Below are 22,116 nucleotides of genomic sequence, written 5' to 3'. Positions count from 1 at the left end.
TATACTGGCTGTGCCGCTGTGTTATTTCTATATACTGGCTGTGCGGCTGTGTTATTTCTATATACTGTCTGTGGTATTTCTATATACTGGCTGTGCAGCTTCTCTATGGGATCTGGATTCCCAGCAGGGACAGAGGGAACCTTCCGACCTCCAGCTGTTGCAGAACTACAATTCCCATCATGCCTGGACAGCCGAAGCTCTGTTATTTCTATATACTGGCTGTGTTATTTCTATATACTGGCTATGTTATTTCTATATACTGGCTGTGCAGCTGTGTTATTTCTATATACTCAAATATGCAAAAGAACACTGCAGAGACACCATCACGTGTCTCGACGTCAGTGAACTAGCCAGAACCTCCTCCGGGAAGGAACAACCAAGCCAAGGAATGTCTCCAATTAAAGAAACCACCTAAGCAAAGTATCCATCCACAGACAGCTGTTTCGGGGTTTTTGCCCCTCATCAGTGTGGAGTAGGTTTCTGGCTAGTGGGAGCAATGACTAGTAAGTGCATGCAAAAGGACGCTGGTTGACCTCAGGGAGATCAACCAAAACACCGCAGAGACACCATCACGTGTCTCAACGTCAGTGTATTCTAGAACATTGCCCCCTGGGAAAAGGAATATGCAAAAGAACACTGCAGAGACACCATCACATGTCTCGACGTCAGTGTATTCTAGAACATTGCCCCCTGGGAAAAGGAATATGCAAAAGAACACTGCAGAGACACCACTAGCCAGAAACCTACTCCACACTGATGAGGGGCAAAAACCCCAAAACAGCTGTCTGTGGATGGATACTTTGCTTAGGTGGTTTCCTTAATTGGAGACATTCCTTGGCTTGGTTGTTCCTTCCCGGAGGAGGTTCTGGCTAGTTCACTGACGTCGAGACACGTGATGGTGTCTCTGCAGTGTTCTTTTGCATATTTGATTTCCCAGGGGGCAATGTTCTAGAATACACTGACGTTGAGACCTGTGATTGTGTCTCTGCGGTGTTTTGGTTGATCTCCCTGAGGTCAACCAGCGTCCTTTTTTTTATTTCTATATACTGGCCGTGCGGCTGTGTTATTTCTATATACTGGCTGTGCGGCTGTGTTATTTCTATATACTGGCTATGTTATTTCTATATTCTTGCTGTGCGGCTGTGTTATTTCTATATACTGGCTATGTTATTTCTCTGTACTGGCTGTGCGGCTGTGTTATTTCTATGTACTGGCTGTGCGGCTGTGTTATTTCTATATACTGGCTGTGTTATTTCTATATACTGGCTGTGTTATTTCTATATACTGGCTGTGCGGCTGTGTTATTTCTATATACTGGCTGTGTTATTTCTATATACTGGCTGTGTTATTTCTATATACTGGCTGTGCGGCTGTGTTATTTCTATATACTGGCTGTGCGGCTGTGTTATTTCTATATACTGGCTATGTTATTTCTATATACTGGCTGTGCGGCTGTGTTATTTCTATATACTGGCTATGTTATTTCTATATTCTTGCTGTGCGGCTGTGTTATTTCTATATACTGGCTATGTTATTTCTCTGTACTGGCTGTGCGGCTGTGTTATTTCTATGTACTGGCTGTGCGGCTGTGGTATTTCTATATACTGGCTGTGCAGCTTCTCTATGGGATCTGGATTCCCAGCAGGGACAGAGGGAACCTTCCGACCTTCAGCTGTTGCAGAACTACAATTCCCATCATGCCTGGACAGCCGAAGCTCTGCATAATGGGAGTTGTAGTTTTGCGTTTGATGGAGGGCCGTAGGTTTCACGTCCCTATTAAAGATGGTTAAAATGTCAAATCTTTTGACATGTGAAATAAGCCGAGAGAAGTGTCCGTCTCCGCGCCCTGTGTGTGTGAGCAGGACGCCCTAGAGACTTTACACAGACAGATTATTGAAGCCAAAGCCAGGAATGGATGTGAGACGAGAACTCCCGGTCTCTCTGTTATGACCTGTTCTTTGTGTATAGTCTGTTCCTGGCTTTGGCTTCAATGATCTGTCAGATATATCATGCCACCATTCAGGAGAGAAGATGCTGAGTGCAGGCTTCTCCCACCTCCCTCGGACATCGGAGTGATATGACTGTGCCATCTAATCCCCTGGTATCCGCCACAGCTGAGGGTCTGTTACTGTTGTATCCAGTATAGATCATCAGCATTGAGTTACACACAGAGCAGACGCTGATACATTGTAACAAACTACCAGTAAAGCAATCAGTACCACTGTAGCAAACCCTCAGCTCTGCCGTCAGTCTCTACTTCAGTTTTCCCAACCTGTTGCAAGACGACAACTCCCAACATGCCCGGTATAGCCTGGGAGCTGTATTACTGCAGTAGGTTGGGGAGTGAGTGGTGGGTTTGTTGGCATACGGACCCCCACTGATAGAAGCCTCTGACATCTCACTGATTTCTTCCCCTTATTCACTGACTGCAAGCAGAGGTGCTGAGAACGGGGCAGAATTAACCCTTTGGTGTATCTGAAGCTGCAGGCCATTACCTTATGTTGTTTCCTGCTGGCTGGGGGGGGGTCCCGTCCTGCTCCCCCCTGATGTGCGGCTCCTTCTCCAGTGTGTCCGGGCTCTGAGGGCTGGATGTGGTGTGAGCTCTGTGTGGCCTCGTCTCCATGCGTTGCCGGGCGGCCGTTGTGGTTACCTGGTTTGTTTGACAGCACCTGGCGGCTTAGAGACGGCGCTCCGGGCTGTGACGGCCTCTGCCCCCCGGCTCTCCTGCCAGGTTACTGACCTCTTCCTATAGGGTTATACTGTGGGGTTATACTGTGGGGTTAGCCGCTGTGTGCTCTGCCCCCCGGGCTCTCCTACCAGGTTACTGACCTCTTCCTATAGGGTTATACTGTGGGGTTATACTGTGGGGTTAGCCGCTGTGTGCTCTGCCCCCCCGGGCTCTCCTGCCAGGTTACTGACCTCTTCCTATAGGGTTATACTGTGGGGTTAGCCGCTGTGTGCTCTGCCCCCCGGGCTCTCCTGCCAGGTTACTGACCTCTTCCTTTAGGGTAATACTGTGGGGTTAGCCGCTGTTCGCTCTGCCCCCCGGGCTCTCCTGCCAGGTTACTGACCTCTTCCTATAGGGTTATACTGTGGGGTTATACTGTGGGGTTAGCCGCTGTGTGCTCTGCCCCCCGGGCTCTCCTACCAGGTTACTGACCTCTTCCTTTAGGGTAATACTGTGTGGTTAGCCGCTGTGTGCTCTGCTGCTGTTCCCTGTTAGCAGCCATTCACATGGGTTGGTAGTGAATGACTTTTTTATAAACATTTTCTGCTGTAAAACTAACCAATGGTTGTCCGGGCATGCTGGGAGGTTTAGCTTTGCACATTAATACTGCTCTTCATTGATCCTATATCCTCACAGCTGTGTGTGTCTTAAAGGGGAACAACATGGAAAAAATGTTTCTCACAAATCAGCTGGTGTCAGAAAGTTATACTGATCTGTAAATTACTTGTATGTAAAAATCTCCAGTCTTCTAGTACTTATCAGCTGCTTTATGTCCTGCAGGAAGTGGTGTATTCTCTCTATTCTGCTCTCTGCTGCCCCCTCGGTCCATGTCAGGAACTGTCCAGAGCAGCAGCAAATCCCCATAGGAAACCTCTCCTGCTCTGGACAGTTCCTGTCTTGCACAGAGGTGGCAGCAGAGAGCACTGTGTCAGACTGGAGAGAATGCACCACTTCCTGCAGGACATACAGCAGCTGATAAGTACTGGAAGACTGGAAATTTTAAATAGATGTAAAGTAGAAATCTGTATAACTTTCTGACAACAGATGATTTGAAATAATAATAAAACACTGGAGTCCTCCTTTAAGGGAGTTATTTAGGGTTAGAAAGAAAGCGCATTTAAAAAAACAGTGCCACCCCTGTCCTTAGGTTGTGTGTGGTATTACAATTCAGCTCCATTCACTTCAATGGAACAAAGCTGTAAAAAACAAAGAAAGTCCAGGAGAGGCGCTGTTTCTGGAAGAAAGCGACCATGTTTTTTCTAAGCCTGGACATCCCCTTTAAGTCTCAGATTTGACTGTTCCTATTCACTGGCAGTGAGCGGAGATCCGTAACCAATAAAGATTTCTGATTTTCTGTGTATGTTGCAGAAGATTCCCTGTAATAAAGGGACGGCGATGACGCTTTCCTCCAGCTAGAATAGCGCGGTGGCGGCGGTGCGCGGTTTGTACGTGCGAGCACCTCTGTTTTAATGAAGTTTGTTGGCGTCTCGGGCGAGAAGCATTCCATCACATGCCCAGACAATCAATCCTCGCCGCGCGCCGCTCACAACAGCTGGGCTGCAGGGGAAGACGGCCGTAAGTCTGCCCTCGCAAGGCGATTAGCGTGATGGTAACCCTGGCAACTGGAGCGTCGCTATAGCAACACATAGCGGAGACAGGTGCAAGTTGCATCACGAGACTCTTAGTTGCCTGGCAAAAGAACATACCGTTAGCACGTATTACCGCATGGTTCCCATGGCAACCCCCCAGCCCCACGCAGCGACTACACTTGGCTCCCAGCCCCGGCTTCGCTACCTGGTTTTGTCTGTTTTAAAAAAAATTTTTTTTTTTTTATTGTGAAAAATCAGCGACGCCATGAAATATCTAAAATGACAACTGGAGGTCAGATCGCTTCAGGAGGAAACGTCAGATTGAGGATTAGCACAAAGCCTGCGACAAAGTGCTCAGGAGGCGAAAAGAAAGGCCCCTCCCCCCTCCGCCATGGCTTTTAGGACGCCAACGACCAGCGCAACATTATACCTTCCATTACTTGTATTGTCAGCGCTGCAGCAATCCCCCCCGGACTCATCTGTATGGTGGTGGGGATGGGACTTGTAGTCCACTCACATTCAGATGGAAGGGTGATTCATTGTGGGGCCCCAGGGCGATGTGTGTATATACTGGAGAAGTGACCCTATATAATCCAGAGTCCCGCTAAGACCGGCAGTGGGTGTTTTCCCCTACATTACTGTATAACTCGTCTCCCCCCCTCCCCTAATATTGCAACTCCTCTTCTCCCCCCCCCCCCCCCCCCCCCCCCCCCGATATTGCAGCTCCTCTTCACCCCTCTTTTATTACTGAGACTCCTATCCCCCCTTCAATACTGGGCCTTCCCCCCCCCCCCCCCCCATACCGAGGCTCTTCTCCCCCATCCCGAGGCTCTTCTCCCCCATCCCCCCCCCCCCCCCCAATACCGAGGCTCTTCTCCCCCATCTACCCCCCCCCCCCATACCGAGGCTCTTTTCCCCCATCCCCCCCCCCCCATACCGAGATTCTTCTCCCCCATCCCCCCCCATACCGAGGCTCTTCTCCCCCCTCCCCATCCCCCCCCATACCGAGGCTCTTCTCCCCCCTCCCCCATCCCCCCCCATACCGAGGCTCTTCTCCACCATCCCCCCCCCCCCATACCGAGGCTCTTCTCCCTCATCCCCCCCCCCCCCCCCCCATACCGAGGCTCTTCTCCCTCATCCCCACCCCCCTTACCGAGGTTCTTCTCCCTCATCCCCCCCCCCCATACCGAGGCTCTTCTCCCTCATCCCCACCCCCCATACCGAGGTTCTTCTCCCCCATACCGAGGCTCTTCTCCCCCATCCCCCCCCCCCCCCCATACTGAGGCTCTTCTCCCCCATCCCTCCCATTACTGAGGCTTTTTCCCCACCACCACCACCATCATACTGAGCCTCTTCTGCCTCCATAGTGAGGCTTCCCCCCCCCCCATACTTAGGGCCCTATTTCACAGGACGATTATCGTTCAGATTATCGTTAAGTCGTTCGAATCTAAGCGATAATCGTTCCGTCGAATAGCAGTTAACGATTAACGACCGAACGAGAAATCGTTGATTGTTTAATAAGACCTGGACCTATTTTTATCGTTGCTTGTTCCCAAATCGTTCGCATAGAATAAGACGTTGTTTGGTCGTTCGCAGTAGTGACGAGCGCAATAGCGACGACAAGACGACTGCAGGAACGATCATAAGTAGCGATTATCGTTCCATGTAAATGGGTGATGGATTTCGGGTCTTTCGCAATTGCGGATCGTTTATCATTAACGATTATGCGAACGATAATTGTCCAGTGGAATAGGGCCCTTAGGCTCCCCCCCCCTTGTAATTATAGGGGCAGTATAGGATTCTGTAACCCCCATCCTCCTCCTCATGGTGGGAGTTGTAGTAGCCGTAGGCCCCATGATCTGATATCTTCAGGATTGATCACAGTGATCGTCGTCCTCAGCCCAGAGAATCCCTGAGATGTGTCACCGCACGGCGACCGTGAAGTCCGCGCTCTGAGTCGCCACTTTGCTGGCACCAATTAGCGCTGTGATTACTGAAAGAGGATTGTAATTTCAGGGCTAAAAGGACGGGCACCGGGCGAAAGGATTTGGAGTGAGATTAGACGCATTAGACGGCTCCTCGCCTTTGTTCCGCTCATAATGCAACGATTTCGCTGGAGTAAGTGAAACAATCCCGTTTGGAGATTGAAGTGGCGGATCAATGTCCTGCGGATTTCTTCAAGCGGCTGCCTGAGATCTGACCTCTGCCTGGGGACGGCGGCGGCGAGCGAGCGAGGAATTAAGCTCCGCAACAGCCATCATTGCTGCACAGCGAAACTTCAGTACTCTGCTGGGCCCTGATCCTGGGAAGTCCTTCAATAAAACAGCAGCTAAACAAGGGGGACTACAAGTCCCAGCATCCAACTGCTGCAATACCTGGCAGCAGAGTAGTGAGTGCAGCTCTGGAGTATAATACAGGATGTAACTCAGGATCAGTAATGTAATGTATGTACACAGTGACCCCACCAGCAGCATAGTGAGTGCAGCTCTGGGGTATAATACAGGATGTAACTCAGGATCAGTAATGTATGTACACAGTGACCCCACCAGCAGAATAGTGAGTGCAGCTCTGGAGTATAATACAGGATGGAACTCAGGATCAGTAATGTAATGTATGTACACAGTGACCTCACCAGCAGCATAGTGAGTGCAGCTCTGGGGTATAATACAGGAAGTAATTCAGGATCAGTAATGTAATGTATGTACACAGTGACCCCCACCAGCAGAATAGTGAGTGCAGCTCTGGAGTATAATACAGGATGTAACTCAGGATCAGTAATGTAATGTATGTACACAGTGACCCCCACCAGCAGAATAGTGAGTGCAGCTCTGGAGTATAATACAGGATGTAACTCAGGATCAGTAATGTAATGTATGTACACAGTGACCCCCACCAGCAGAATAGTGAGTGCAGCTCTGGAGTATAATACAGGATGTAACTCAGGATCAGTACAGGATCAGTAATGTATGTACACAGTGACCCCACCAGCAGAACAGTGAGTGCAGCTCTGGAGTATAATACAGGATGTAACTCAGGATCAGTAATGTAATGTATGTACACAGTGACCCCCACCAGCAGAATAGTGAGTGCAGCTCTGGAGTATAATACAGGATGTAACTCAGGATCAGTAATGTATGTACACAGTGACCCCACCAGCAGAATAGTGAGTGCAGCTCTGCAGTATAACTCCTGTAATGTAATGTACGTCCCCTGGCCGTGTGTGTAGGAATAGTCCTGGGCCCTGACTACTGACAGGTCGCTGATCCTGTTGGTTCGGTGATCAGTCATTGATCTTATAGCTCAGTAAGTCTTTTCAGCAGTTTTCTCAGTGATCAGTGAAGGGGAGAAGAAACTGAACTTTTTCTTCCTGATCACTAGAGGGTTAAGCTTGGGCTAGGTTCACATCTCGTTTTTGGCTACACATCAGAATTCTGTGAAAAAAATGGATTCTGACTTAATTCATTCATTCATTGACTTAAATGGGCAGGACGTGGTCATTCTGTGGCTCCGCATACTACTTCTGTGCAGGACGCAGTATCATAGCCCTCCACAGCTAAGCGTCCGGCCCAGCAGTATACATGCAAGGAAAGGACGGAACAGAGTCATAGAATGACCACGTCCTGCCCATTCAAGTCAACGGGGCCATCGGCTGTGTGTCATAGATTCCTGATGTGTATCCTGGCATGGGGCTGTAAAGGTGATGCGAACCTACCCTTATTTATATAGCACCAGCATATGCTGCAGTGCTGTACAGCCCCCATGCTGGAAGTTTTGCTGGAGCTGGAGGGCTGCAGATTGGAATTGTTAACTTCCTGGCACTGAAGAGGTTAATGGGAGAGCGCGGCTCCTATTTACTGTGCTCATAAATGGCTCCTTAGACTCCAGGCTGCAGGAGGGGGGGGGGGAGTATCTGCCAGCCCCCCCCCCCCCCCCCCCCCCTCATATTTCAGAGTCGCCAGTCTCCATAGAGACACATACCAGCGTGGTAAGATAATCCCAACCATGTGTGTGACAGCACCGCCGCAGGAATGGTGATACCCTGCGCCAGGGGGACCCCGGGCCTAAACTGCACTGCACCCGGACCTGCCCCGCACCAGGGGGACCCGGGCCTAAACTGCACTGCACCCAGACCTGCCCCGCACCAGGGGGACCCCGGGCCTAAACTGCGCCACACCCGGACCTGCCCCGCACCAGGGGGACCCGGGCCTAAACTGCACTGTACCCAGACCTGCCCCACACCAGGGGGACCCGGGCCTAAACTGCGCCACACCCGGACCTGCCCCGCACCAGGGGGACCCGGGCCTAAACTGCACTGTACCCAGACCTGCCCCACACCAGGGGGACCCGGGCCTAAACTGCGCCACACCCGGACCTGCCCCGCACCAGGGGGACCCGGGCCTAAACTGCACTGTACCCAGACCTGCCCCACACCAGGGGGACCCGGGCCTAAACTGCGCCACACCCGGACCTGCCCCGCACCAGGGGGACCCGGGCCTAAACTGCACTGCACCCGGACCTGCCCCGCACCAGGGAGACCCCAGATTAAACCGCACTGCACCTAGATCTGACCTGACCTGACCCGCACCAGGGGGACCCGGGCCTAAACTGCACTGTACCCAGACCTGCCCCACACCAGGGGGACCCGGGCCTAAACTGCGCCACACCCGGACCTGCCCCGCACCAGGGGGACCCGGGCCTAAACTGCACTGCACCCGGACCTGCCCCGCACCAGGGGGACCCGGGCCTAAACTGCACTGTACCCAGACCTGCCCCGCACCAGGGGGACCCGGGCCTAAACTGCACTGCACCCAGACCTGCCCCGCACCAGGGGGACCTGGGCCTAAACTGCACTGCACCCAGACCTGCCCCGCACCAGGGGGACCTGGGCCTAAACTGCACTGCACCCAGACCTGCCCCGCACCAGGGGGACCCGGGCATAAACTGCACTGCACCCGGACCTGCCCTGCACCAGGGAGACCCCAGATTAAACCGCACTGCACCTAGATCTGACCTGACCTGACCCGCACCAGGGGGACCCTGCCTGAACTGTGCTGCTCCTGGACAGGACCTACCCCCAGGGGGACCCCGGCCTAAATTGCGCCGCACCCGGACCTGCCCCACACTGCACTGACCTGCATGAGGCCCTGCACCTTACCCTTACCTGCCCTGCACTGCACCCTGACCTGCCCCTCACTGCACCCTGACCTGCCCCTCACTGCACCCTGACCTGCCCTTCACTGCACCCTGACCTGCCCTTCACTGCACCCTGACCTGCCCCTCACTGCACCCTGACCTGCCCCTCACTGCACCCTGACCTGCCCCTCACTGCACCCTGACCTGCCCTGCACCCTGACCTGCCCCTTGTTACACCTGAACCTTCCCTGCACTACACCAGGACCTGCATTGCCGCTCCATGCATGTTACCTAGGAACAGTGAACTGCTGAGCTGTGTATCTAAGCCTGACATGTGGCATACTCTGTGCTAAGAAAGTGTATTGCAGGCCTTTATGTCAGATACTCTTTGCTAAACTGTTGTATCTAAGCTTATCATGCGTGATCCTGTCTGCACAGCTGTGTATCTAAGCATGTCATGTGTGATGCTTTATATGTAAACCTGTCATGTATCATAGTATGTTCCTTAAGCAGTGTATCTAAGCATGTTGTTTCTGTCTGCTGAGCCAGTGTATCTAAGCCTGTCATTTGTAATACTGTCGGCTTATCCACTGTAGCCAGTCATGTCCTGTGCTTCTGTATCTAATCCTATCATGTGTGTTACTGACTGCTGCATTGCTGTATCTAAGTCTGTCATGTGTGATACAGTTTGCTCAGCTACTATATCATATGACAGTATACACTGGGCTGCTGTATCTAAGCCTGTCATAGGTTAGATACTTTAATTGGCTTTTTGTGTGATACTGTCTGCTGTGCATCAGTATCTAAGCTTATGAAGTGTGATACCACTTTGTTTCCATCTCCATGTCATACGCAGTGTATGTAATCTCGGCTCTGCGGTGCAGTGTGATACCCTCTTCTCAGGTATCTAAGCTTATGTTGTGTGATACCACTATGTTTCCATCTCCATGTCATACGCAGTGTATGTAATCTCGGCTCTGCGGTGCAGTGTGATAACCTCTTCTCAGGTATCTAAGCTTATGATGTGTGATACCACTATGTTTCCATCTCCATGTCATACGCAGTGTATGTAATCTCGGCTCTGCGGTGCAGTGTGATACCATCTTCTCAGGTATCTAAGCTTATGTTGTGTGATACCACTATGTTTCCATCTCCATGTCATACGCAGTGTATGTAATCTCGGCTCTGCGGTGCAGTGTGATACCCTCTTCTCAGGTATCTAAGCTTATGATGTGTGATACCACTAGGTTTCCATCTCCATGTCATACGCAGTGTATGTAATCTCGGCTCTGCGGTGCAGTGTGATACCCTTTTCTCAGGTATCTAAGCCTGCCCATTGTGTCTCAGTGGGGTCTATAATGGGTCTATTATAAGTGACAGATCGGCCATTGTGTGCGGTGTCAGTGGGCGCCCCGACCCCGGGAATTCCTTCTGGATCTGCCGCAGGGGTTGGCGGCCTGGTAGTCTCGGCTTATAGAAGTCCTGTCTGTAAGGCCTTCACCCTGAATATATACTGTACCATACACATGAACCAGGAAGCTCAGGATGAGCAGCACAGCTGTGTATTTGATCTTCCATATGTCGGTTGTGTCGGTATCTGCCGCGTCCGGTCGCACCACCCCGTGGTCACATGACACGTTGCTCAGTTTCACCTTGAAGTGAGCGACTTCCCAGGACGCAGATCGCCCGCAGCCATCCAGACTCTCACACTCAGCAATGTTGACTGTCGCTAAGCAACCAGATAATGGTGATATTTGCCGACGCCGCTCCTCTTGTTTTGACAATGGTGGGGAATGTAACGTGGCAGAGCCGAGCGCGCCGAGCCGCAGTATAAACACCGCTGTCTGGCCGATCCTTCTGTCCTATACGGCGGATGGAGGAGGTCATGATCCCGGCTCTGCCGGTGCGGGGACATGGACGGTTACATCTTCACGGCGTCCTCACGCTTTGCGGCTCACCACTTCCTTCTCCTTTTTACTGGTTAAAAATAAAATGGTTCTCAGAGAAGTTTCCACATCTGGAGGATGAAACTTTTATTTAAAGGGATAGTTCACCAAAAAAGAGATGCCAGAGATGTTATTTACTTCTATTAAAGAAAATCTCCAGTCTTCCTGCAGGACACACAGCAGCTGATAAGTCCTGGAAGTGGTGTATTCTCTTTCTGCTGCCACCTCTGTCCATGTCAGGACCTGTTCAGAGCAGGAAAGGTTTTCTATGGGGACTTGCTGCTGCTCTGGACAGTTCCTGACATGGACAGAGGTGGCAGCAGAGAGCACTGTCAGACTGGAGAGAGTACACCACTTCCTGCAGGACATACAGCAGCTGATAAGTACTGGGAGACTGGAGATTTTTATATAGAAATGAATTACAAATCTTTGGCGCTTGCTGGGACCAGTTGTTTTGAAAGGAAAAAAAATTGTGTGAATAACCCCTTTTTAAAGAGACAGCGACCCTAATAAAATAACGGTATTGGACATTCTGGACTATCAGACGGCTTCCTCTGTAGTTTTATTGTTTCCACGTCTTCCCCCGAGGTCGCCCATAAATCGGCTGTAATAAGCGGACCTCACGCCGGCTCGCCCTCCTCACAATGCCGCCCCCCTTTTTATAGGCCGACCACAGAGACAAAGTTCCTGGAGTTCCATTTTTCTCTGGTAACGAGACGTCGTCGCTTTAATCACCTCGTTTAGTTAAATGGCCTCATTAGGGGAAGAGCGGCGGAAACCACACGGAGAGGCGAGAGCGCGGAGAGCAGCGTGCCGGCTAACGTCCTGGCACATGGGGGGGGGGCGGAATCATTGCAGACCTCCCCATTATTCTATACATCTGGGAATTATTATTACTATTATAAAAAATTTACAGCAATTTGTGTCTCGCTTTGCGTGCTGATTGACGCGACATGAGACGGGGGCGGAGCCTGACACCCAGCATGGGGAGACACACAGTGACTAATGGATGTGATCATTTAGAGCTCGGTGGAGTCATTTGCCGCCATTGTTCTTCTGGTGTGGCCGCCGCCATAAACGCCTTTGTTTGCAGGAGACGGGACATGAATGAGGGTCCCGGCCTCTGATCAATCCTCCATTATCCTGAAGTGTGTCGGGGAGGGGCCCCGAGTCATTGCCCCCACTCCTGGGGTCGTAACACCCATAAAGAGCGGACGTGTGCGGGGGCATAAATCACCGTCCTCACCAGTATACGCCATGTAAAGAGCGAGCGTCGGATCAGTACGGAGTGTGTGGCGGTAAATCAGGGGGGTGGGTGAGATGGGTGGAAATCCTGATATACTGATACACTGTCCTGATATATGGGAGGAGCTGGGTGACCACCAATACAACTCACACGGGGACCACAGTATGGTATGAGGGATTAGCACCCAGCTTTCCCAGGGACAGATACTGTTATCATGTATCTCTCCCTGCTGTAGTCGTGTCTGTTGCCCTTGGTTACCACACAGCCTAATGCAATGTATCCAGCGGCATGATCAGATACAGTGTGATACATCATGTCTGCAGAGTATTGACCCCTCTTCTCCTCTCTTTCTGCAGCACATCGGTCCCTCCTCTGTGGCCCGGAAGCAATTTCTTCAAGAAGAATGGAGCTCTGCTTCAAGGTAAGCCCCCCCCCCCCCCTCCGGACGTCCATCTTGGATTGGGGATGCTGTCATGGCGGATTTCCTTCTTCCTTCTCTGTGTGTGGTCTGTAGAATGCTTTATCTGTAGTCGCCAGGACCTGCCGACATCTGACTGTGTCCGATAGTGAGCCCATCCTACGTATAATGGCGCCAACATACAGTGTGTTGCATCACATGAACCTATAGAGCACAGACCTCAACCCCCTGGCCCCTCGGCTGTGCAGAAGTATAATCCCCATCATCCCCGGTCCCTCCAGGCATGATGGGAGTTGTAGTTTGGCAGCAGCCGGAGGGCCGTCTGGTAAACCCGCTGACCTGCATAAAGATAAAGGCTGTTTACTTTTTATGGAGACTGTAAAGTGAATGAGGTTTGGCTCCGGCGCAGCCACGTGCTGTTACAGGCCGAGCGTGTCATCAGTGATGTCACCTGTGCCCGGGGTCACCCGCCAGGTCTGTGCAGCAGGCGAGGGGTTACACCCGGTGTCATGGCACTGACCGTCCTGCTCCCGCCTCCTAACTAAACAGGATAAAGTTTAGTGGCGCAGTTTTGTTGCCGTAGCAACCGTGAGGTGTGGCTGCAAATTACAGGGTGAGAGCACGCTGCTGCTTAAAGGCTAGGTGTGTACACCGCCATTATCTGCAAGCCGATGCCCTCAGACCGCAGTGTCAGCCCCTTAACCCTTACCGACCCGGCCAGAGAGGGGGAGGGGCGCTGTCCGCACCACAAACCATAGATACCCCATATACATGGGAACTCAATGGAGAGAGGGGGTCACCTGCTGCCAGGTCCTTCTGTCCCCTCCACACAGCACTGTACCCCTCTGCCCCTTGCGCACAGGACTGTACCCCTCTGCCCCCTGCGCACAGGACTGTACCCCTCTGTCCCCTCCACACAGCACTGTACCCCTCTGCCCCTTGCGCACAGGACTGTACCCCTCTGCCCCTTGCGCACAGGACTGTACCCCTCTGCCCCCTCCACACAGGACTGTACCCCTCTGCCCCCTGCGCACAGGACTGTACCCCTCTGCCCCCTGCGCACAGGACTGTACCCCTCTGCCCCCTGCGCACAGGACTGTACCCCTCTGCCCCCTGCGCACAGGACTGTACCCCTCTGCCCCCTGCGCACAGGACTGTACCCCTCTGCCCCCTGCGCACAGGACTGTACCCCTCTGCCCCTAACCCCCCTGGACCCCTGTCCTTTTTGGAGTCATTTGCCGCCATTGTTCTGATCTGGACGCCGCCATAGACACCCTTGTTTGCAGGAGGCAGGACATGATGGACGTCGTTGTTCCTGATCTCCTCTGGTCTCGTGTCTGCAGCTTTTCTGTAGCTCTATGCATCTCCATGGTTACAGACTACAAGCATCCCCCCCCCCTGTGTAGTCAGATCATGCAAAGATGTCTTGTTCCTTGTGAAGTCGTGCGTCACCTGGTTTTGCACAGTTTTCACCGTTGTTAGAGGAACGTTGGTTTAAAGGGGCAGGGCAGATAAAACACCCTCCTCAGCGTCCGGCGGTGGAGCGGGCACCGCACCAACCCATTCCAGCCACTCATTTTCTCTTGTCCTGGAATAGTTGACGTTAGGCCAAATTCCTATCAGTTGCGGCCAGGATGAAGGGTTCCCACTCCTGGTAATGATGTCACCGCACTTATCATAGGCCGCCAGCGCCAATACCAGTCCCTGCTAGCGTCTGCGCTTCCGTTCAGGAACTGGGGAAAGCTGAGTGCAGTTATATAACGAGATCCATCAGCGGATGTTTGATCCATAGGGAGCCGACTCGTCACTATGGATGACCTGTGCTGCGGGAGGGGGGACAGTGCTGACTTTCCCATACATCCGTCTCTCCTGCCTGAACACGCAGGACGCCAAACCGGTTTATGTCAACTCAGCTGTGGAAAGATGCGGCTTCAGCAGCGACTGCCCCTCCCCCACCCACTGCAGACCCCCTGTAATGTGTCACCGCAGCGTCCGTATGATACCCTGGACCCCAGAGAACCGATCATACATAAGTAATGTATGTACACGGTGATCCTACCAGCAGAATAGTGAGTGCAGCTCTGCAGTATAATACAGGATGTAACTCAGGATCAGTAATGTAATGTATGTACACCGTGACCCCACCAGCAGGATAGTGAGTGCAGCTCTGGGGTATAATACAGGATGTAACTCACGATCAGTAATGTACACAATGATCCCACCAGCAGAATAGTGAGTGCAGCTCTGGAGTATAATACAGGATGTAACTCTGGATCAGTGATGTATGTACACAGTGACCCCACCAGCAGAATAGTGAGTGCAGCTCTGGAGTATAATACAGGATGTAACTCTGGATCAGTAATGTATGTACACAGTGACCCCACCAGCAGAATAGTGAGTGCAGCTCTGGAGAATAATACAGGATGTAACTCAGGATCAGTAATGTAATGTATGTACACAGTGACCCCACCATCAGAATAGTGAGTGCAGCTCTGGGGTATAATACATTACGTTACTGATCCTGAGTTACATCCTGTATTATACCCCAGAGCTGCACTCACTATTCTGCTGGTGGGGTCACTGTGTACATACATTACGTTACTGATCCTGAGTTACATCCTGTATGTACACCTCATGTAGTGACCCCACCAGCAGAATAGTGAGTGCAGCTCTGTAATACAGGATGTAACTCAGGATCAGTAACGTAATGTATGTACACAGTGACCCCACCAGCAGAATAGTGAGTGCAGCTCTGGAGTATAATACAGGATGGAACTCAGGATCAGTAATGTATGTACACAGTGACCCCACCATCAGAATAGTGACCCCACCAGCAGAATAGTGAGTGCAGCTCTGCAGTATAATACAGGATGTAACTCAGGATCAGTGATGTACACAGTGATCCCACCAGCAGAATAGTGAGTGCAGCTCTGGAGTATAATACAGGATGTAACAATGGATCAGTGATGTATGTACACAGTGACCCCACCAGCAGAATAGTGAGTGCAGCTCTGGAGAATAATACAGGATGGAACTCGGGATCAGTAATGTATGTACACAGTGACCCCACCATCAGAATAGTGACTGCAGCTCTGCAGTATAATACAGGATGTAACTCAGGATCAGTACATGATAAGTAATGTAATGTATGTACACAGTGACCCCACCATCAGAATAGTGAGTCCAGCTCTGCAGTATAATACAGGATGTAACTCAGGATCAATGATGTACACAGTGATCCCACCAGCAGAATAGTGAGTGCAGCTCTGGGGTATAACCCTCAGCTTTGTGTATAGGTGAATGCTATCATAGATCTGGCAGTAATGAGGTATAGAGGGGATTATCAGGCTGGTGGTAATGTATAGTGATGTAGTAGATGGGGATGCTACTATATGGAGGAGGCGATGTGTCAGAAGTTTTTCAGTATAATCTAGCGCTGGCCCCCTTCGCTTCCGGCGTGTTCTCTTCCCCCCTGGATGCCAGGTTAGAGGACTTGCGCTGTAGTCAGGATTTTCTGTATAATGGAGGGTTTTGTGATCTTGCTGATTGTTTCCTCGCGGTGAGTACATCCGACTCTGCTGCTATTTATCCAATAACTTCTCTGGCGCTGACCTTGGGAAGGCGTCTATTTATAGCGGGTATGATGGCTCGTCAGGGTTTATCTTGTCGTATTCCTCCTGACAGCGGCTGCAGATGATCCGCACAGCGTTCTTCTTCCGCCTGGCGCTCTATCGATCACACCGCACGTTAAGTGGGCGAGCGCTGGGAATGAGACAGGTCCCCGCCGAGGCCTCCGATACACCATCACTAATACAATATTAAGTACATCAGCAGTGGCTGATCCTGCAGCTCCTGCCCTTATTCTGTTACACAGAGATTCTGGTTCTGCAGCGTGTCACTGGTGGTTTCAGGTTCTGGCTCCTCAGCGTGTCACTGGTGGTTTCAGGTTCTAGCTCCTCAGCGTGTCACTGGTGGTTTCAGATTCTAGGTCCGCAGCGTGTCACTGTTGGTTTCAGGTTCTAGCTCCTCAGCGTGTCACTGGTGGTTTCAGGTTCTGGCTCCTCAGCGTGTCACTGGTGGTTTCAGGTTCTAGCTCCGCAGCGTGTCACTGTTGGTTTCAGGTTCTGGCTCCGCAGCGTGTCACTGGTGGTTTCAGGTTCTGGCTCCTCAGCGTGTCACTGGTGGTTTCAGGTTCTAGCTCCTCAGCGTGTCACTGGTGGTTTCAGGTTCTGGCTCCTCAGCGTGTCACTGGTGGTTTCAGGTTCTGGCTCCGCAGCGTGTCACTGTTGGTTTCAGGTTCTGGCTCCGCAGCGTGTCACTGGTGGTTTCAGGTCCTAGCTCCTCAGCGTGTCACTGGTGGTTTCAGGTTCTGGCTCCTCAGCGTGTCACTGTTGGTTTCAGGTTCTAGCTCCTCAGCGTGTCACTGGTGGTTTCAGGTTCTGGCTCCTCAGCGTGTCACTGGTGGTTTCAGGTTCTGGCTCCTCAGCGTGTCACTGGTGGTTTCAGGTTCTGGCTCCGCAGCGTGTCACTGGTGGTTTCAGGTTCTGGCTCCGCAGCGTGTCACTAGTGGTTTCAGGTTCTGGCTCCGCAGCATGTCACTGGTGGTTTCAGGTTCTGGCTCCGCAGCGTGTCACTGGTGGTTTCAGGTTCTGGCTCCGCAGCGTGTCACTGGTGGTTTCAGGTTCTAGCTCCTCAGCGTGTCACTGGTGGTTTCAGGTTCTGGCTCCGCAGCGTGTCACTGGTGGTTTCAGGTTCTGGCTCCGCAGTGTGTCACTGGTGGTTTCAGATTCTAGGTCCGCAGCGTGTCACTGGTGGTTTCAGATTCTGGCTCCGCAGCATGTCACTGTTGGTTTCAGATTCTGGCTCTGCAGCGTGTCACTGGTGGTTTCTGGTTCTAGGTCCGCAGCATGTCACTGGTGCTTTTAGGTTCTAGGTCCGTAGCGTTTCTCTGGTGATTTCAGGTTCTAGGTCTGCAGTGTGTCACTGGTGATTTCAGGTTCTAGGTCTGCAGCGTGTCACTGGTGGTTTCAGGTTCTAGGTCTGCAGTGTGTCACCGGTGGTTTCAGATTCTAGGTCCGCAGCATGTCACTGGTGCTTTTAGGTTCTAGGTCCGTAGCGTGTCAGCATGTTGAGGATGGTTTCAGAGTCTAGGTGGCCATGGCGTTTGTGATGCCCCGTCATGTGACCGTGGCCTCTGTGATCCCCCATCATGTGACCGTGGCCTGTGTGATTCCCCCGTCATGTGACCGTGACCTCTGTGATCCCCTGTCATGTGACCGTGGCCTCTGTGTTCCCTTATCATGTGACCATGGCCTCTGTGATCCCATCATGTGACCATAGTCTTAGGGTATGCTGTGGGCTGCAGTGCTGCATATTTTGGCCTCCCTGTTGCTGCACACCTGCAGCATGTCGGTCCTGTGTGATGGGGGCGCTACAGGTAGACCCGCTTCCTATGTATGTGTCCAGTAATCCTTTCTGTACAGTTGTAGGGTTGTGTTCACACGCGCTCCAGAAAATGTGTGTATAAACGTCCCCCTCCTGTGTCCCAGCCTGGCACAGAGACCCCCGGGGCTTCCTGTATACTCTGCTACATATATAGCAGCACATAATACACTCAGTGGTCCGGGCCAATGCCGCGCTGGCGTGGCCGTAATTTGCTTTCCATTAGCAGAGAGGAAAGGAGGTCATAGATGTAGCCGGGTGTTTGGTGGGCCGCTGACAATGAGAGTTGCCCCCCTTCCCTTCCTCCCCTGCACAATAGATGAGTGTACGGCTTTCATGGAGCCGCTGCCACAAATACCTCATGTCACAAGTGATCAGCGTTGCGCTGCAGGAGCGGAGGCCGCACTCCCGTCCCAGGCCGGCTGGGGGACCTTCCATCCACCGGCCACCTATTGTCTGTGTGATCAGTGACCCGGCTGCAATCCTCATGCTGGAAATGGAACCATCAATGCGTCCGGCTTGTAAAATGCTCAGTAATTCTCTATAGACCGGATTGTATCATACATGGTCACCTATCTGTAGGTGGGCTCTCCCAGGGAGCCTGTCACTACCCTTCAGGGCTATGGGAAAGCTGGGTGGCTGCCTCTGTGGGAGCTGATCTATACGACATGACCCCCGCCATACTCTCTGACCTCTGCAGTTAAGGGGTCACAAGTTCTGTAAGGGAAGTTTGTATATGAAGTTTCCCCCGCTCTGAAAGTGCTGACCTGACCCTAGAGAATGACCCCCCAGACTTAACTTTCCTGGTCGCCATCTTGCTGTGCGGCTTCACTTTCACTTTGGACTGATCCGTATAATGGCAGCGGCAGCGACCTCCTAGGAATGGGGCTGGGCGGCTTATCCACCGGACTGTGTTCTCTTGGTATTGTGTCCATGGCGGTTGAGTCGTTTGTTGCCGTGGAGATGAACTCGTTCTGCAGGTTGTCACGCTACACCCAGTGACTCACAGACATACAGCCCGAGCCCTGCCGCCTACTGACTGCATACACAGTATATACTGAGGAAGGGACAGGCTGTATACTCATGGCACCGCTGATCTCTAGTGATGGATAGGCTGTATTCTCAGTGATGTCACCGCTGATCTCTAGTGATGGATAGGCTGTATTCTCAGTGATGTCACTGATCTCTAGTGATGGATAGGCTGTATTCTCAGTGATGTCACCGCTGATCTCTAGTGATGGATAGGCTGTATTCTCAGTGATGTCACTGCTGATCTCTAGTGATGGATAGGCTGTATTCTCAGTGATGTCACTGATCTCTAGTGATGGATAGGCTGTATTCTCAGTGATGTGACGCTGGTCTCTAGTGATGGATAGGCTGTATTCTCAGTGATGTCACTGCTGATCTCTAGTGATGGATAGGCTGTATTCTCAGTGATGTCACTGCTGATCTCTAGTGATGGATAGGCTGTATTCTCAGTGATGTCACCGCTGATCTCTAGTGATGGATAGGCTGTATTCTCAGTGATGTCACCGCTGATCTCTAGTGATGGATAGGCTGTATTCTCAGTGATGTCACTGATCTCTAGTGATGGATAGGCTGTATTCTCAGTGATGTCACCGCTGATCTCTAGTGATGGATAGGCTGTATTCTCAGTGATGTCACTGATCTCTAGTGATGGATAGGCTGTATTCTCAGTGATGTCACCGCTGATCTCTAGTGATGGATAGGCTGTATACTCAGTGATGTCACCGCTGATCTCTAGTGATGGATAGGCTGTATTCTCAGTGATGTCACTGCTGATCTCTAGTGATGGATAGGCTGTATTCTCAGTGATGTCACCGCTGATCTCTAGTGATGGATAGGCTGTATTCTCAGTGATGTCACTGATCTCTAGTGATGGATAGGCTGTATTCTCAGTGATGTCACTGATCTCTAGTGATGGATAGGCTGTATTCTCAGTGATGTCACCGCTGATCTCTAGTGATGGATAGGCTGTATTCTCAGTGATGTCACCGCTGATCTCTAGTGATGGATAGGCTGTATTCTCAATAAAGATCTCTAGTTATTTTATTAGTGATCCCTTACTCCTGATTGGTCCGTCTCTCCCTCCACTGTGTATACATTGTGCAGGTATACATACTATAAGATAGATATATTTTAGTGGTTACTACAGAAGTGGAGATCCAGGAAGGAAAGTGTTTTCGGAGAAGTCTTTTCCCTGGGATTTCTCCAGAATGGGAACTTTCCGCTGGTTTCTGTAACCGACAGCCGAATCCGAAGCTGCTGACGGGATTTCTGTGGCGTTGGAGTCGGAATCTTTTTTTTTTTTTCTTGTACAATTTGCAGATTTTCTGACTCCTGTGGAATAATCTCAGTGACTGTGGATGAGGCCATGATGTGGGGTTTTTGCACTTTTTGTTGTTATCCAACTTTCCCGGGTTCGGAAGTATTAGACGTTTTCCACCTTTTTCTTTGCCCCGTCTGATATTTTTATTGCTTTGATTGTCTCGCTGTGTTTGGGGGTGGTTAGTATTTTTTGTTTTTTGTCTTTTAGTACTTTTGACTTGTAAGCGAACCCTTCTCATTGCTCCCGGAGAGATCTTGTGATCATGGCGGCCGGAGCCCACGGAGATGAAAGTCGCTCGCCTAAACTCCGCGAACACCATTTGTTGACTTCAAAGTTTGCGTACTTGACGGGGAGGGAGCGAATCAAAGAGGAGGGGGGGGGGGGGGGGCGTATCTCCTCGCAGTGTTAATTGAGAGGATCTCGCTGTGCGACAAGGCTGCCGCCCCCCGCGTGTCCCCCGAGCCGCTGACGACGACGACTCTCAGTCCTCAATGAATTTGTTACGGTGGAATTTATTTCATTTTTTTCCCCCCTGGTTGTCAAGGCAACGGTGGAAATAACTGTAAAGACATGTCCGCCCCGGGAGCATCGCCGGATTCTCCGTCCTGTAGTCACGCCTCTCCCTGCATTTTTAAATAGCCAAAATAGCAACAAGGATTTAAAGGGAAAGTGTCAGGCTTTTCACTGGTTGCAGTGAAGGCGGCCTTGGCCACCACGGCTGGGAACCAGCAGGGAAGATAGGTAGTGAGGTGGAGGAGCGCCCCCAGCTGGCATGGGCAGTGAGGTGGAGGAGCGCCCCCAGCTGGCATGGGCAGTGAGGTGGAGGAGCGCCCCCAGCTGGCATGGGCAGTGAGGTGGAGGAGCGCCCCCAGCTGGCATGAGCACGGAGGTGGAGGAGCGCCCCCAGCTGGCATGAGCACGGAGGTGGAGGAGTGCCCCCAGCTGGCATGGGCAGTGAGGTGGAGGAGCGCCCCCAGCTGGTATGGGCAGTGAGGTGGAGGAGCGCCCCCAGCTGGCATGGGCAGTGAGGTGGAGGAGCGCCCCCAGCTGGCATGGGCAGTGAGGTGGAGGAGCGCCCCCAGCTGGCATGGGCAGTGAGGTGGAGGAGCGCCCCCAGCTGGCAGGGGCAGTGAGGTGGAGGAGCGCCCCCAGCTGGCATGGGCAGTGAGGTGGAGGAGCGCCCCAGCTGGCATGGGCAGTGAGGTGGAGGAGCGCCCCCAGCTGGCATGGGCAGTGAGGTGGAGGTGCGCCTCCAGCTGGCATG

General features: G+C 52.0%; 1 protein-coding gene across 4 annotated transcripts in view; it reads left to right on the top strand.

The window, feature by feature from the left end:
- FOXN3 (forkhead box N3) overlaps positions 1-22,116 on the top strand; it is a 113,680-nt gene that overhangs the window by 75,192 nt on the left and 16,372 nt on the right. For all 4 annotated transcript variants that reach the window (XM_069951217.1, XM_069951219.1, XM_069951216.1 and 1 more), the window contains exon 4: positions 12,999-13,063. In XM_069951217.1, the coding sequence (XP_069807318.1) occupies positions 12,999-13,063 (65 nt within the window). The remainder of the gene's footprint in view (positions 1-12,998; positions 13,064-22,116) is intronic.

This window comes from Dendropsophus ebraccatus, chromosome 13, assembly GCF_027789765.1.
Source record: "Dendropsophus ebraccatus isolate aDenEbr1 chromosome 13, aDenEbr1.pat, whole genome shotgun sequence".
NCBI classification, from domain to species: Eukaryota; Metazoa; Chordata; class Amphibia; order Anura; family Hylidae; genus Dendropsophus; species Dendropsophus ebraccatus.
Note: the sequence above shows the minus strand (reverse complement) of the source record. Positions and strands in the feature narration are given on the sequence as shown.